The 16462-nt window shown below is 45.2% G+C and overlaps 1 protein-coding gene across 36 annotated transcripts in view; it reads right to left on the reverse strand.

Moving 5' to 3' along the window:
* Positions 1 to 3961: 3961 nt before the first annotated feature.
* Positions 3962 to 16462, reverse strand: part of LOC110260108 (uncharacterized) — a 139709-nt gene continuing 127208 nt past the window's right edge. For 15 of the 36 annotated variants that reach the window (XM_085017202.1, XM_085017207.1, XM_085017221.1 and 12 more), the window contains 7 exons: positions 12408 to 12539; positions 10624 to 10688; positions 10145 to 10175; positions 7268 to 7312; positions 5849 to 5901; positions 5577 to 5696; positions 3962 to 4251 (listed from right to left, as the gene is read on the reverse strand). In XM_085017202.1, coding sequence (XP_084873328.1) covers positions 5616 to 5696; positions 5849 to 5901; positions 7268 to 7312; positions 10145 to 10175; positions 10624 to 10688; positions 12408 to 12539 — 407 coding nt within the window. In that variant the 3' untranslated portion in view covers positions 3962 to 4251; positions 5577 to 5615. Of the gene's footprint in view, positions 4252 to 5576; positions 5697 to 5848; positions 5902 to 6981; positions 7313 to 8213; positions 10176 to 10623; positions 10689 to 12407; positions 12540 to 13843; positions 14116 to 16462 lie in introns of those variants that run through there. The other 21 variants (XM_085017225.1, XM_085017226.1, XM_085017228.1 and 18 more) reach the window with 13 other exon arrangements.

Below are 16462 nucleotides of genomic sequence, written 5' to 3' on the forward strand. Positions count from 1 at the left end.
ACAGTAGTTTTAGTCAATCACTGAGAGTAAAGTTTGAAGGCTTTACTATATATATAGTCCAAAAATTACACATAATTTTTTACCTATGGATATTTTGTGTATATTTTGTGTTTCTTCTTTGAAAACATAGTGTCCATATCAGCTTGGATAACAAGATGACAATACAGCTCATTGTCAAGAAGTCTGCAAATCTGGGAGTTCCCGGCAAGGCTCAGTGGTTAACAAATCTGACTAGGAGCCATAAGGTTGCGGGTTTGATCCCTGGCCTCCCTCAGTGCGTTAAGGATCTGGCCTTTCCATGAACTGTGGTGTAGGTTGCAGACTCTGCTCAGATTCCACATTGCTGTGGCTATGGCATAGGCCAGTGGCTACAGCTCTGATTGGACCCCCACCCTGGGAACCTCCATGTCATGGGTGAGGCCCAGCAAGACAAAAGAAAAAAAAAGAGAAAAAAGTCTGCAAATCACTTGGTTATAGATGAGCAAATACAATTTCCTTGGCATCAACCATACAAATTAAATATTTTTTCTTCAAAGAAGAAGAAACTGAGTCAGAATGAACACATAATTATAGGCTTATTTTCCTTGGGATTAAATCTCAGATATTCTACTGGGGAAAATCCTTCTCCCACCACACTCTAGAGCGATCTCTTTTTCTTCCTGGGACAAATAAGCATTTCTTTTCTTCCACTGCAGAAAAGTTGTAACCGAGAAGAACAAACCTGACTCTCTGTTAAATCTATTCCTTTAGCTCTCCCCTTTTAGTAGAAACTCTTTGGGACCCTGGTCCACTGGCTTCTTGGTCTGCTAGCTTTCTGAATAATGCTGCTATTTCTTTAGCCTACATTTCTGTATCACCTCTCACTTTATTGTCCTGTTGTGTGATGAGCCATTTGAGCCTGAACTTGGTAATAAAATCTGCCCTTTTATGCATTCCCACAGGTCTTGTCTCTTTTCTCTGTATTCCAGCCTTTGTCATCCCAATTGAGCCCATAACATGGAATAAGTTTTCTTTGTAATCCAAATGATTTTATTAAAATTGCTTTTATACTCTTTATATATGTTCCATTCAGTGTCACACGAAATGATTCACCCTTATAGAAAATACTACTCTAGGGATAGCAATTATAAATAATCACCAAAAGTTAACAAAAAGGAAATTTAAGAACTTTTTTCTAGATACTGCAAATGGATCAGGAGAAAATAGGCATCCTAAAATTTTTTCTGCCTTTAACAAACCTAGTATCACTAAAGAAAAAAAACCCTCATATCTGCAGCATGCGGTGAAATGCAGTAGGATGCATTATTAATTAATAATTATCTTAAGTAATATACTTTAAATATGGAGTTTCCTAAACAAATTGAAAATAGAAATTTCAGAAAATCCAACAATTCCACCTCTGGGTAGTTTTCCAAAGCATCTATGAATAAATGAATGCATGAGAAGATGTGATTGATACACACACACACACACACACACACACACACACACACACACACACACATATATGTCACAGATGGACAATTAGTCATAAAAAAGAATGCAATCTTACCATTTGTGACAAGATGGATGGACCTACAGGGTATTATGCTCAGTTAAATAAGTCAGAGAGACAAAGACAAACACAGTGTGATGTCACCTATATGTAGAAACAAACAAAACAAGTGAACAGGGGAGTTCCCATCATGACACAGTGGTTAATGAATCCGACTAGGAGCCATGAGGTTGCGGGTTTGATCCCTGCCCTTGCTCAGTGGGTTAACAATCCCCAAGATATGGCAAAAAAAAAGACAAAAAACAAAAAAAACCAAGTGAACAAACCTAACAAAAACACATAATGCAGTCATAGATACAGAAAACCAAGAGGTGGTTTCCAGAGGGGATATGGGTGCACTGATGAGAGAAATAGGCCAGGGAAATTAATAAGACTTACAAAATTCTAGGTAAAACATAAATGAGTTATGAGGATGAAATGTATAGCATAGATAACCTAGTGACCTTGTAATAACATTGGCTTGTGACAGATGGTTACTATATTAACTGTGATGATCATTTTGGAAAGCACAGCAATATCAAAAAAGTATATTCTTGCATCTGGACCTCTTAGTGTTATAGGTCAATTATACTTCAATTAAAAAAAAGGATTTTCCTTGAGGCTCAGCAGGTTAAGGATGTGGCATCATCATTGCAGCTGCTTGGGTCACTATTATAGTGCTAGCTTGATACTTGGCCCAGGAAACTCCACATGCCATAGGCATGGCCAAATAAAATTCAATAAACAATTTTAAAAATCCCAAAAAACTCTGGGATAAGTAAGCCCAATCCAAATGCTTATCAACTTCTCCATGGATATGATGATCCTCTTGTCATGCATGATGATGTGATTAATAATAAAGACCAAACACTGTAAAAAAAAAGAAATGCAGAAGAAAAAGTGAAAATAATCCAAGTGCCTCAGAGATCAGAATTTTAAAAACTCAGCAATTAGGGTATAGGATTCAAAAAAGAATTAAGAACATATGGAGTTCCCGTCGTGGCGCAGTGGTTAACGAATCCGACTAGGAACCACGAGGTTGCGGGTTCGGTCCCTGCCCTTGCTCAGTGGGTTAACGATCCGGCGTCCCGTAAGCTGTGGTGTAGGTTGCAGACGTGGCTCGGATCCTGCGTTGCTGTGGCCCTGACGTAGGGCGGTGGCTACAACTCCGATTCGACCCCTAGCCTGGGAACCTCCATATGCCGTGGGAGCGGCCCAAAAAAAAGCCAAAAAAAGCCAAAAAAAAAAAAAAAGAATTAAGAACATACTGAAAAATCATTTTGTAAATGAAGTTAAAACTAGGAGAAACAGGGTGAGAAATAAGACCTTATCAGAAATGGTGGATGAAAAGGAAGAAATTTTTAACAACTATTAAAACAAAAACAAAAACAACTCCTGGAAAATAAATCAAGCCAGACATTGTAAAATATCTGACGAATGTATTGGAATAAAAGACACTCATAAGAGATCTGAAAGATGAATGATTGATGGACCTGAAAGAGAAAAACCAATGATACAAAGCAAATTTTAAACAGCATCATGCAGATTTTTTGGAAAATTAAAAAGGTCGGTCTTGAAATTGTTTTCAAAAGAACACTGATCATTTACTTGCAATGACTAATAAGAAATGATACTGCAGTGTAAGGCTTAAAAAAATTCCTCTGGGCATCTAGAATAAAAAGGAGAACTATAAGGGAATAAAAATTAGAATTTCAGAAACATTGCTGCAGATAAATTCTCTGTGCCAGAAGGAAATAGAGAAACATATTTAAGATTCACAAGGGGATAGATGATGAATCATGAATTTTTTACCAGCCAGGCTGGGTGGGTATCAAGAGTCCTGATATCCAAGCCACCATGAAAGATCTTGGGTTTATTACCCCCTGGACCACTGGATTGAACAGGCTTCAGACAATGGACTCCCTAGGAAGACTGACATGGGGAGTTCCCATCATGGCTCAGCAGAAACGAATCTGACTAGCATCCATGAGGACGCACATTCAATCCCTGGCCTCGCTCAGTGGGTTTGAGGATCTGGCACCACAGCGAGCTGTGGTGTAGGTCCCAGAAGTGGCTTGGATCCAGCATTGCTGTGGCTGTGGCATAGGCCAACAGCTATAGTTCCGATTCCATCCCTAGCTTGGGAACCTCCAAACGCTGCTGGTGCAGCCCTCAAAAGAACAACAACAACAACCACTGACATGGGACCGGTGTAAAGTATGAACTTTGGAGTTCCTTACTGAACTGAGACTTGGTGAGGGATAAGCGAGGGAGGGAGTGATCCTGGTGGACACTAGGGCACCTGCCTTCCAACAATTCATGAAGCGCTGCCTCTGCTGAGGGTGCTTTTCTATCTCTGTGTGTATTTTATTTTATAAAGCAGGATTCTAAAAGCAGCTGTATAGATAAATACAGTGTAATAATAAATTAAATTTAATAAGAAACATTTTATTTCATAAAAGACAGAACATAGAGATAAATATTGAACATATAGAACATATAGAGAAAACTAAAAGATAAAACTAGGGATATAACTAATACACTAAATCTATGCAGTTAAACAACGGAGATTATACTAAGTGAGGTGCCCTAGGAGGTGAGCATTGAGTGAGGCTGCTTCTGGACTTATTTAGGTGGAGGTCCTGATGGTATGGATGTGCTGAGGCGTAGGCTGGGGGTGTTCACATCCAGGTTGTCATTGATGCCAAACTGACAATCTGTAACACAAAGAGAGGTGATCATTTAGGGAAAAAACTGATTTTTATTTATTTTTTTATTTATAAAAAAATTTTGGCTATACCCTCAGAATGCAGAGTTTCCTCAGCCAGGGATGGAACCCATGCCATACCTGTGACCAGAGACAGCAGGGACAAGCCAAAACCTTACCCCACTGAGCCACAAGGCAACTCCACAACACTGCTTTTTAAAAATGTAATAAAACAAGCTGTGTTTATGTTATTTAATGACAAAATTGGAGAAAAAACAAAAGGAACAGAAGTAACATAAATCCTGCCTGGAAACCCATCCCAAATGAGCACTGCAATGAAGTGCCACCTCATGCTGCTTTAGTGTGACTTGGACACACATAATATAGTATCTACAGAAGCTCCAGCGCAGGTTGTGAAATGGGGCCATAACGTAACCGAGACCTTACAAGGGGGCTGCAGAGGCTGAGGGACCCCCAGGGCTCAGGCACCTCCTAGGCAAGCAGGGATCCTGCAGCTTCCCAACATGATACCAGGACCATGAAGAGTCCATAGGGATGCAGAGAAGGGACAGGTGAGTTCCCTGCTCACAGAGCAGTGGGTGTCTGGGTCTTCTTCACCCTTTTCCCAGAAGTCCTGAGACTGGGCAGGTCAGGGCCACTCCTCCATTGCCTCACATCACCTGGTGATTCCCTGGGGGGGGAGGCTCCCTGGTAACTTGAGGGGGTGGGGATTGGCACTGCAGGGATGGGTCCTGCAGAGGATGTCGGACCACTCCAGTGGGGCTCTTCAAAAAGAACACACTGGGGAGTTCCCGCCGTGGCGCAGTGGTTAACGAATCTGACTAGGAACCATGAGGTTGCAGGTTCAGTCCCTGCCCTTGCTCAGTGGGTTAACGATCTGGCGTTGCCGTGAGCTGTGGTGTAGGTTGCAGACGTGGCTCAGATCTTGCGTTGCTGTGGCTCTGGCGTAGGCTGGTGGCTACGGCTCCGATTAGACCCCTAGCCTGGGAACCTCCACATGCCGCAGGAGCGGCCCAAGAAATAGCAAAAAAAAAAAAAAAAAAAAAAAAGAACACACTGGGAAGAGCCCCTAGTGAGTCATGCACTTGATGGCCCTACAGCACCTCCCTGACTAGCAACCTCAGGGGCTCCTGGGATGGGGATGTGTTGCTTGGGAGGTGTGCTCATGGCATCCTCTGGATGGATTAATACCCTCCTCTTTTCTCCACTTCGTGGTCACACACAAGGGCGGCCACACAGAGTTTTGTCTGGCTTTCTGAAAAACCAAAAGGAAGTTGGGCATGCTGTGGAGAACAGGCGCATCTGTCTCCTCACCTTTGCACCCCCGGTCTGCCACATCGACACTGCCTCTTCCTAGGTGTGCTCATCATCGGCATCGGAGGCTGTCCCCCCAAATGCTTTTCTTAAACGCAGGAACAGGGAGCGTTTCCGCTTCTGGGAGGAAAAGTACAGTCTCTGAGACCAAATCCATCATGGTAAATATCATAAAAGGATGGAGCAAGGAGGTGGTTAAGACTTACAAGGAAGAGTCTACGGGTGACACAAAGAGAGGAAAACAAAAAGACGTGAAAGACGAAACAGATTACCCGCTTAATTCTGCTTTCCTTGTCAGAATTCTCGTTATCTGCCATGTAACATTCTGTGTCCAGGGGCAGCCACCAGGTTGGGGAGGCCATGGGAAAGGAAAGGGGTGATTTAGAATCAAGATGGAACCTCAGGACCATGATGCTGCAGGGAGCTCAGTCTCGGGCCCCTTTCTGTCCTCACCTCCATGGACCTCCCAGGGCCTCAGCTGGTTCACATCTACAGTGGAGAAGGTCTCTGATCCCCAAGATCCTGCTGCAGCCCTCTGCTTCCCTCAATGTGACTTGGAATAAGACCTGTGTCTTCCTGCCTCACACACAGGCTGCCTCTGTCCCCATGAACCTCGGAGCATGCCCTCGCTTTCCTCCAGAACCCCTGCTTCCGACTCCCTCCTTCCTCATTTCTCTCCTCTGATTACTGCTCATTTCCTTCCTCCAATGAGGGCAGGGTGGAAGAAGGGCCATGGCAATCTTGCCACTCTCCAGGCAGTCAATGTTTCTCTTAACCAATCGATGCCACCCAGGGAGTTCCTGGCATGGGCCTGATCCTGTGCTGGCACCTGGGGTGACCTGAGGTATCTGGCAGAAGCTTATTGCTCACAACACCACCCTGACTTTCCCAGCTCCTCAGAGAGGATAAAAGCACAATCAGAGGTGAAGGAATGTATCCAAATTCCTTGCCCCAAAATGAGCCAACAGGCATCTACATAAACATAGGGTGCCTACCAGGATTTGCCCTTAGACTTGGAAGGACAAGGAGGGATGAGAGCTGGTCAGGCCTGAGGAGAGGACATGGTGTGCACATGACTGGGGTGTGGGGAGCAGGGCCAAGGCTGCCTGGATGAGCGGTGGATTCTCAGGGAACCAGGGGTCCCAGGCCCTGCTGCCCTGAGCCTCTGTCCTGGGCCTGGTCAAGCCCAGGAGACCAGGTGGATGGGTCTGTGGGAGCAAGTGTGCAGAGAAGCCCAGCCTCCCCTTCACACATTCCTCTAGACTTCCTTCTGGTGGGGAGGGTCCCCAGGCAGGTGGACATGGAGCCCTCCCTCAAACATGATGTGTGCATCAGCACATCAGCCTTGGGTGAGCTGTCCAGGCTGAGATGAGCTGAAGGAGGCTGGAGCACATCCGTGATCCCAGAGACGTGCTCTATAAGCCATCCTACCCTGGGAGTGCTTTTACGTGAGGAAGAAAGAGCAATGGGATCCTGAAAGTGCAGACAGAGTATACTTCTCATCCACCACCAGACACTTGCTCCAAGAACTTGGGTCTCCAGTGTCAAGCGACTCGCAGAGTTTTGTTGTGCCCTGTCAGCTTATGGTTTTCATAGGCAAATTTAAAAACAAAGCCAAAATCTGCTGTAAGGGATCCCCTCCAGCTGGGAACCTGAATCCAAGCTTTCACCCTTGGCAGTGTTGTTCCTACCTTCATCTTCGTTAGTGATGCTGCCAACGCTCTCCGCAATAAATTCTGCAGAATCATAAACATGAGCAATAATGTTATAAGGAAAGTTGCCCCACCCATTTCTCCCCTTCCCCTTCAGCTAATGCTGCCTTCCAAGGCATCCCACTAGTCCTCTCTCCAGGTGCTCACATCTCCCCTGGGCTCTGTGGAGCAACAGTCCTTCAGTAAGACATCGATCACAGTTTCAAACCTTCAAGAAAGAGATGCTGAGAGAAGCATCTGTCAACCTCTCACTTCCACAGGTCCATTACAGCTCTCCCTTTCAAGCTGACCCACTAGAAACTCCAACACTTATGGGCACACTTGAAATATGGCTAGTGTGATCAAACCATTGGGTGTTGTGTGTGTGTGAGCATGCTTCTTTTTAATTGCTTGAGTTAACCACAATTTGAACTAAGTTAAATATAAGCAGGCACTTCTGGCTAGTGGGTACCACAGTGGACAGAGTGGCTCTAAGAGCTTGCAAGATGAAGAAGAGACAACCAACCACCCTCACCTCACTGTTCATTCAGAGAATTTGGACGACCAGAGGGGATCTTTCATTTGCAGGTTATCTTGGGCACTTGGACCCATGCTAGGCATTGTGAGAGTCCTTGGGGACACTCTAACAGCAGTGTCAACAACACTCTGACCTGGGAGGAATTCCCAGCAGGGCACCCCACTTTTTGCCAGTAGTGAGGAGCATGGCCCAGGGCACCGGTGCTGGACAAAACCAGAGAGAATGGGCAGAGGGGAGGGAGGGATGCATCACTCTTTTCATGATCCCATCCTTCTCACCCCTGAGCCTGGAAGACCCAAGGAAGGCAGTGGCACCCCCTTACGGGGTGAACAATTTGTACACTGAAAACTACAGATCATGGCTGAAAGAAATTAAAGAAGGTGCAAGTGCTTGGAACGACACACCATGTTCATAGACTGGACGGTTTAATGTTGTCGACATTTCTCTGCTACTGAAAATGATGTACACATTATACTGCAACAACTCAGAAAACCTCATGCCATTTTTTGAGACTTGGAAAAGAAAATCCTAAAATACATGTAGAGCCCCAAAGAATAAAAAGATGATCTTGACAGCAAAGAACAACAATGGAGACGTCTCAATTCCCAGATTCAAAACACACTGCCAAGCCACAGCAGCAAAAACATCTACCCCTGGCATCTAAACAGGAAGACAGACCAATGATCCATAAGAGAAGGACCTAAAAATAAACTCATATATGTATGGCCAAATGATCACTGCCCAGGTTCTAAGATTCCCCAGTCAAAAAAGTATAGTCTCTTCAACAATCAACAGAATGAAAAGGCAATGTATAGGATGGGAGGAAATACTTGCAAATATTGCTTCTGGATAAGGGACCCATATCCAAAAAATATAAGAAACTAACACTCAATTAAAACAAAACAAATACACATGCACACACACAAACCAAAAAAATGAAAAACAAAGACTGTGGGCAAATAGCTGAGTTTAAAAATGGGTAAACACCTTGAGAAGATATGACCCCATAGAAGCTATGATGGTGATCAAATATATGTGAAAATGTATGTTGCGCTCAACTGGGACTCTGTGGTTAAGAGGTGCAAGCAACTGCTTTGGGAGTGGATAAGCAATGAGATCCCACTGGATAGCACAGGGCACGATATGTGGTCACTTATGAAGGAAAAGACAAAAAGCACTAAAAAAATTACAACTTTACTGGAAGGCTGATTTCCAGGAAAAGCATGCTAATAAATGGATTCACAAAACACTGCTCTTAAAGAAAACCCAATATAGAAGAACTTACAATACTGAAATCCTACCATTAAAAACAGCCACTATCATTCATATCATGGTTGTTCTCCAGGCTTCATTTTCTACACGGTGTGTGCAGCATGTGCCCTGATTAAATGTACAGCCACACTAACAAGAGTCTTACAACATGAGGGACTTATTTCATGGAGAGAAACACAGAGGGAACACAGAGTCCTTCTCACCCAGGTGGGCAGCAAGTTTGTACAGTGGTGCCGGACACCAGGATGAGGGTGAACTCTGAGCTCTTACTTGCAAGATCGCCTGGGTGTGTGCTACCTAGGGTGGCCAAATGTAAGAATGACAGTGACACTGTCCAATACAAGAATACGCCTCGCCGATTCCCATCTGCTTTGGCCATGTTGAAGCGATGATGTCAGCACTGACAGGGACCTTATAAGATGCATAGCATCTACAGGACCTCTGGAGACCCTGGTATTACCAGGCATAGACATGGAGCAGGGACCCTTCCCCGTCAGTGCTCCATGACTGACAAAATCCTGGCTGAGAGAGAGGTGCAGGTCAGGGGTCCAGGCACTCCCATGGATAACCTGGCCTGGGGTCCCCATTTAGATTTTCCATGTAGGAGGTCAAGAGCTTGGGCCAACTGTCTCTGCACCATCTCCAGCTGAGCAAGGGGAAACTTAAGCCAAACTGGGAACAGTGGTGGTGAAGGGAGAATGCATGAATGTAGAGAAGTTGTGCAGAAGGGATGGAAATTGTGTTGGGGAAATTCAATGGTTGTCATGTCCATGTAAATATGAAATATCTCATGAGGAAAACACCACATGTGCTCGCACATGGACCTCACTCCCTGTCCCTCATAACATGTAAAAACCCAAGGCATCAACATGATATACTTGTGTCCAGGGCATGGACATCTTGGGCAAAACTATGAGTGGCGAAGAGCTGTATGCTCTAAACCCCCAAGTCTCCTTCCAAAAGGAACCCAGGATATGGAGGCTCTGCAACCAATGTCAGCAAGGAAGCCCCACATTCTACTGCACCAAGATTGTTTGTCACTGGAGAGATGATCTCTGAATACACACCGCTTCTGTAAGGCCACTCGTACAACATGAGCTGGAGAAAAGAAAACAGTGTGAGAATCTAAGCTTCATGGGCTCTATGAACAAAGAATATTTCATACTATTTCTTTTCTCAGAAAGCTAAATGAAGCTTTTCTTGAGTCCATGGTCCCAAAGAAAACAGAGATGTCATTTGTGAGAAATGCTTCAAAATTTCCTGGAAGACCTAAGTCTATTTTGACCGAACACTAAAAAATTCTCTTTCAAGGAGGGTAATACTCTGCAGAAAAAATGCTCCCAACCACACATGCAGTGTGCAACAGATGCTGTTGTACTGAAAATAGCTTTTACAGTCAATCACTGGGAAAGGCATTCAGTCATCCAACCCAGGAAAAAAGTATGTCTCCATACTTTCAACTGTATAGATTTTCACATTTGAATTTGATTGAAAACAAGGAGAAAATGAAGCTATGCTTTTATCTCAAATAATAAAAGGCACTTACTGAGGGGTCAGATGGAATATCTTCTGAGCTGCTGTACTCCTTCACCAAAATATGCCGAGGGTGAACTGGGAGAACATAGAGTATGAGTCATGATATTGGTGACGCTGCTCAGGAACTATTCAGGCAGCATTGTTGGGGAGTGGTGTGTGAACCCAGGGAGGGAGAGTAAGGATGAGGGTGATTTTGAAGCATGGGCACACATGCTGTTGGCTGACCACTCTGGTGGGATGAGGCTGGCCAAGGGGAGGTTCCTTGACATCATGAGAAGGGGAGCTTTAAGCTTCCTAGCCAAAGCCAACATACTCAATTCAATGTAGGCAATTTGAAAAGAGGTAAATTCCAAATTCATGTTCTGGGGAACCTCCCGCTGTGGCTCCGTGCGTTAAGGACCCGAAGCTGTCTCTGTGAGGAGGCAGGGTCGCTCCCTAGCTTCCCTCAGGGGCCTAAGGATCCAGGGTTGCTGCATGCTGCGGCGTAGTGTGCACATGTGGCCTGGATCCGGTGGTGCCATGGCTGGGGTACAGCTCTGGGTGAACCCCTCCCCTGGGAACTTCCATATGCCACAGGTGTGGCCACACACACATAACAAAACAAAAACAAGTCATGCCATGTTTCAAGGACAGAGTCCAATGACTCCTCCAGCCTATTTTAAATCCCGTGGCGACTCCCGCTACTTCTTGGAATGTTCCAAGACCATTTTTCATCTCCACACGGTCACATGCCCTGCTTCTGCTCAGCACAGTGTGATGGCACAGGTATAATATTTATCCTTTGCATAACTGTTAACTATACAGTTCCGTAGCCTTTTTGACTTCCACACGCTTTTCTACCCATCAACACTACCTACACCCACACCTTTGTCATCCTACCCGACATGACCCATCACAACTCACCTTCCCCTGGCCACCAGGCCTTGGTAATTCCTGCTTCTGCTATATGAACGTGCCTACACAAGTAGTATTACACGGTATCTGTCTTGCTGTGCACCTGCCTTATTTCACTCACCACAATAGCTTTTTGTAGTGTTCGGTCCACCCATACCCTAACGTATTTCGAGCTTTAACTCCACTCTGCGGCTAAAGAGTAGCTCACTCGGAGTTTCTTTGGCATTTCATTTTGCCAGTCCTCTCATTCATCACCACATTCAACAAGGCCTTTTGCATGATGCCCATCTTGGGACTCCTGGGAGAAACAGGCCAGGGAGCATTCGGGTACGGATTTCTCTGTGCTATAATGGTGAGAAATCACATTGCACATCTGTCAAAGGGCAGAGCTTATAAGAGCACCAAGTATGACTCCTAAGGCAAACTATTAGTGTTCTGCTAATTGGAATAAAGGTACCACCAGCATGTGATACACTGTCAATGGCTGGACCTGGAGCGGTGGGATTCGGGAACCGTCTGTGTCATCTGTTGGACTTCTTTGTCCACATAATCCAGGTCGAAACAATGTCTAATAATTTAAAGACACCTGGAAACACGGCTTCCCTGAGGGAGACACAGCAGCTAATGTCCAAAAGCCAGCCGTCATCGACACCCTGGCTAGAGATCATCTTCACCCTCCAACATCAACCGGCTGTTGAGATTTCAAAGTCGTTTTATTTCCACAGGTATATAAACACTACCACCTGACTAAGTATGTTTCAACTTGGACACACACGCACGCACGCACACACGCATGCACGCACAAAGGATACCACAAAATACTTCCGAGTTCATTCGTATACAGGGGACCCTAAAGAAAAATTATTCTTGCATGCACCGAAGGAGAAAATCTCCACGTACCTGTCCCCGACCCATTAGCCCGTTGCATTCGCTGGTGGAGCCAGGAGCATAATTTTCTGATGCAGCCAGAGGTGGATCTTTGTGACATCTGTCGATTGTTCCTTTGGATCCGGAAGCAGCATCCTATGCAATCTATCACAACAGGGAGGACTGCTGACATCTTGCTGTCAGAAGACCGTAGGGAAATTTGTACTCATTTATTCCATTTAATCTTTTGGTCCCCTGGCTCACCAGCTGCCCAGGAGTGCTGCCTGGATCAAGGTCAGACTTAGAAGGATCATGCAGTTTAAAACAACCAACAGACAGGATTTTTGAACAACCACCTTTGTTTAACTGAGACCTTCTAGAAACAGAGCCAAGTAAGAGTGATCGTGCCTGATGGTCTGGTTCAAACACATTCAGAAGAATCATGAACCTGGGGAAAGGGTTGTAGATCCCTAAGGGCCTCGATGCCCTGTTCTACGAGGTGGAAATGGTATTCTAGAAGGCTGACTTTTAGTATGATGTTATGAGGACGACTTCATGAAGTACGGGTAACATTTTAGAAAAAGGAAGGACGGGTGCCTCGTCAATGCTCCGTATGCGTTCAGCCTTGAGTGATGGCAAGAGTAAGCTAGACAGTCAGTGGTGGCTGAAAACCAAAGGGGGTAAATGGATGCCTCAAGTCGGGAAGGGTGGAAGCTTATTCCCCAGCATCTTCATGGGAACGATGCTTCGCAGCTCATGGACAGTACCTATTTTCATCTCCTCTGATACTCAGTCCTGTTGAAGGTGAGGAAGTGCAAACAGGACCCACATGAGGGGTAACCAAGTGACAGTCCAAGCGTCACAACAATGACGGGTGATGAATCTGAGGCAGGTGGACCAGACATATTAATTAAGACAACGAACCCGGAAGTTATACGCATAACTCTAGAGATAGCTCAGAGGGGTAGAAATGAGAAGAAAAACACAAGAAGGAAAAATGCAGGAGACAAAGTGAGCGAGCCCATCTGAAGGAACAGCCACTCGGGGGAGCAATGTAAACTTACCTTAGGAACAGTGATTGAGATTGCCCATTCCTAAAGCATGAGCCGTGAAGTGAGAGCGTCACACTGGCCACCACGTACAAACCTCTCAGGCCACAGAGCGACAGCCTGACCATGAGGCAAGAAGTGCACAAGCACATTACCGTGGTGACGTGTCATCGTACCACTTTCAGAGGGAAGTCAACCCCTGCACAGGATGGGTCCAACGGCTGCCGGCAGAGAGCGTGTTTCCATGGACAAGCTTGGCTTTTCAGAGGAGCCTTGTCATTTCCGAAACGGAATCTCAGGCTCCCACAGAACCCTCTGACTAAGAAAATAATTTCCTATGAGAGAGAACGACCTGTCCCCCAGGAGGAGTTGAGAGTGAACCTTGCAGGGTGAAGAGGCCAAAAAGCCAGCATGTGCAGAATTTAAGGAAGAACTACCCCTCCATTTCTACTCTTCCTGAGTCACTAGACATTTGCCAATCAAACCATTTCAAAACGTGAGATTTAAGGTTATTGTAACCAGGGTGAATGTTTTCATGTTTCATGACGACTGCTATTCTGCAGTGTCCTATTCAAGTTTGCTGCTCACAAAAATTACTATTTTTGATGCACATTGCAAGTAAGTCTCCAATTTGTCACATGCTTGTATCTTACTACAGTTACTCGTACATACAACCTGAGGAAAGTTTTCTTCTTTTGCCAAAAAGAAAAAAAAAAAAAAGGAAGAAAGAAAAAGAAAAAAAGAAAATCAGTAATTATTTCTGTAATTTCTGGCTTTGAGAAAGAAAAGGAGGAAGAATATTGTGACCATTATTCACACCAAGGATTAACGGCGCCCTTAAGAAAAGTTCCTCCTACTTAGGAACGTGAGCACAGGGGTTTCAAGACAAATTTTTCTATTAAACCATTGTGACTATTTCTAGACATGCATGTCAAAGGGGGCAATCGGTTTTTCAGGAGGAGGATACAACTTTTCCCCTAGAAGTTACGTACGGCCAGAAGTGTCCCAGTCCAGTCATAAAAGGAGCAGAATGTTTTGTAAAGCACACATGGTAATTTATGTCTCAAGTAAAAATCTCAGAACATTTTGGATGGGATAGTGATGGTGCACCAACGATTCATCCATTTAAACAGATTAGACTTACGACGTGCCTATTTATCCAAGAAGGAACTGGTAGGTGTTTGCTGGCAAAGAGGGGCACATTCAATTTGCAACTAAAAGAAACTTGTCAATGTCCAATTATTGATTTCAGTAGTGGAGAATTAACTGAGTTCGGATATAGATTCAACTTGCCATGTAGATCAGGCATTCCTTTGGCCAAGCCCTATGGTGGATTTGTTTTGTTTGGGGGTGGGGTGGGGGGGCGATCTTCCTCTAGTCAGATACTACAAATGTTTTGAAAAGCTGGTGACTATCGATACTAATGCATCAAGATAAATGATGTAAAAATGATGGGACAGGGCCAACTTGGAGAATATCACCGCTACATGCATTGTATCATGAACAGCCTAGCCAAATCCTGCTGCCTATAAAGAGCATTAGCCACCATGCTTATGGAGTGCACCTCTGTGTTCCCTCCTAATTGCATCCTATGTTGGAACCCCAACTTCCAGTGGGATGGTACCGGGAGGTGGGGCCTTTGGGAGGCAATTGGTTTATGAGTGTGGAGTCCCTCTAGGTGGACTAGAGCTCTCCCCTTTTCCTCTTTGTTCTTTTTTATTTTTTGTCAGGTGAGGAGGATGCATGAGAAAAATGACCCTGTGTAAACGCGAAAGAAGGAAGACAAAACAAGGAGAGGCGGTAGACAAGGGGATGGGCAAAGGCCCTGGAGTGCACACGGGTAGCTGCAGAGGGCCAAGGAACAGGAGGAAGGCTGCTCTCCCCAGGCTTGCAAGGAGACACCTCCCCCAGTGTTCACTCCAGGGGAGGGGATGGCCTTCCTCTTAGCCACTCAAGCAGGGGTCCAAGGAAGAACCCAAAGCATTAAACATCTGGGGACCAACCTGAGCCAGGAGCTGCAAGACCTCTGCGCCGAGAGCAATAAAACATGACTCAAGGAAATTAAGGAGGAGTCAAAGAAGGGCAGACATAGGCCACGCTCCTGGCTTGGAAAAAATGAATATCCTAAAAATGGCCGTTCTACGCAAAGCAATCTACAGATGCAATGGCATCCCTATCCGTGATCGTTTTCGCAGAACTAGAACAAAACCGTCCAAACATTTACACGGAACCTAAACAGGCCCGGAATGGCCAAGGCAATCCTGAGGAGCAAAAACCAAGCAGGAGGCACACCTCTCCCAGACTTCGGTCAATATTACAAAGCTACGGTAAGCAAGACAGTGTGGCAAAGGTACCAAAACCGACACACAGACCACTGGAACAGAAGACAGAACCCAGAAATAAACCCCAAACCGACGGTCAATTATTCTTCAACAAAGGGGGCAAGAATGTCAAGGGGGGAAAAGACAGTCTGTTCAGCGCGTGGTGCTGGGAAGCTGGACAGCCACATGAAAATCCAGGAAACTGGAAAACAACACCCTCAAACCGTGCACAAAAAGAAACTCAAAACGGCTTAAAGACTTAAACCTAAGACAAGACACCATCAACAGCAAACACAAACAACGACCCACTTGAAAAATGGGCAAGAGAACTGAATAGACAGTCACCCAAGGAAGATAGACAGATGGCCAACAGGCACACGAAAACATGCTCAACACCATGAATGATTAGAACAAGGCAAATCCAAGCTGCTAAGAAGTACCACCTCGCACCTGTCAGAAGGGCCATCATTAGTAAGGCTAGAAATTACAAATGCTGGAGAGGGTGTGCAGAAGAGGGTACCCTCCCACCCTGTTGGTAGGAATGTAACTTGGCACAGCCGCTATGGAAAGCACCATGCAGGGACCTCGGAAAACTAAATATAGAACTAGCATGTGGCCCAGAAATCCCACTCTTGGGCGTATGTGGGGACAAGACTTGCCTTGAACAAGATACAGGCACCCATGGACGTTGACGACAGCGCCGAGTGTCCAGTGCGGC

The sequence above is a fragment of the Sus scrofa genome, chromosome 3 (assembly GCF_054392235.1).
Source record: "Sus scrofa isolate SSC_HxYL_T2T_F1_AM1 chromosome 3, Sscrofa_HxYL_maternal_Yorkshire_Landrace_v2.0, whole genome shotgun sequence".
Lineage (NCBI taxonomy): Eukaryota > Metazoa > Chordata > Mammalia > Artiodactyla > Suidae > Sus > Sus scrofa.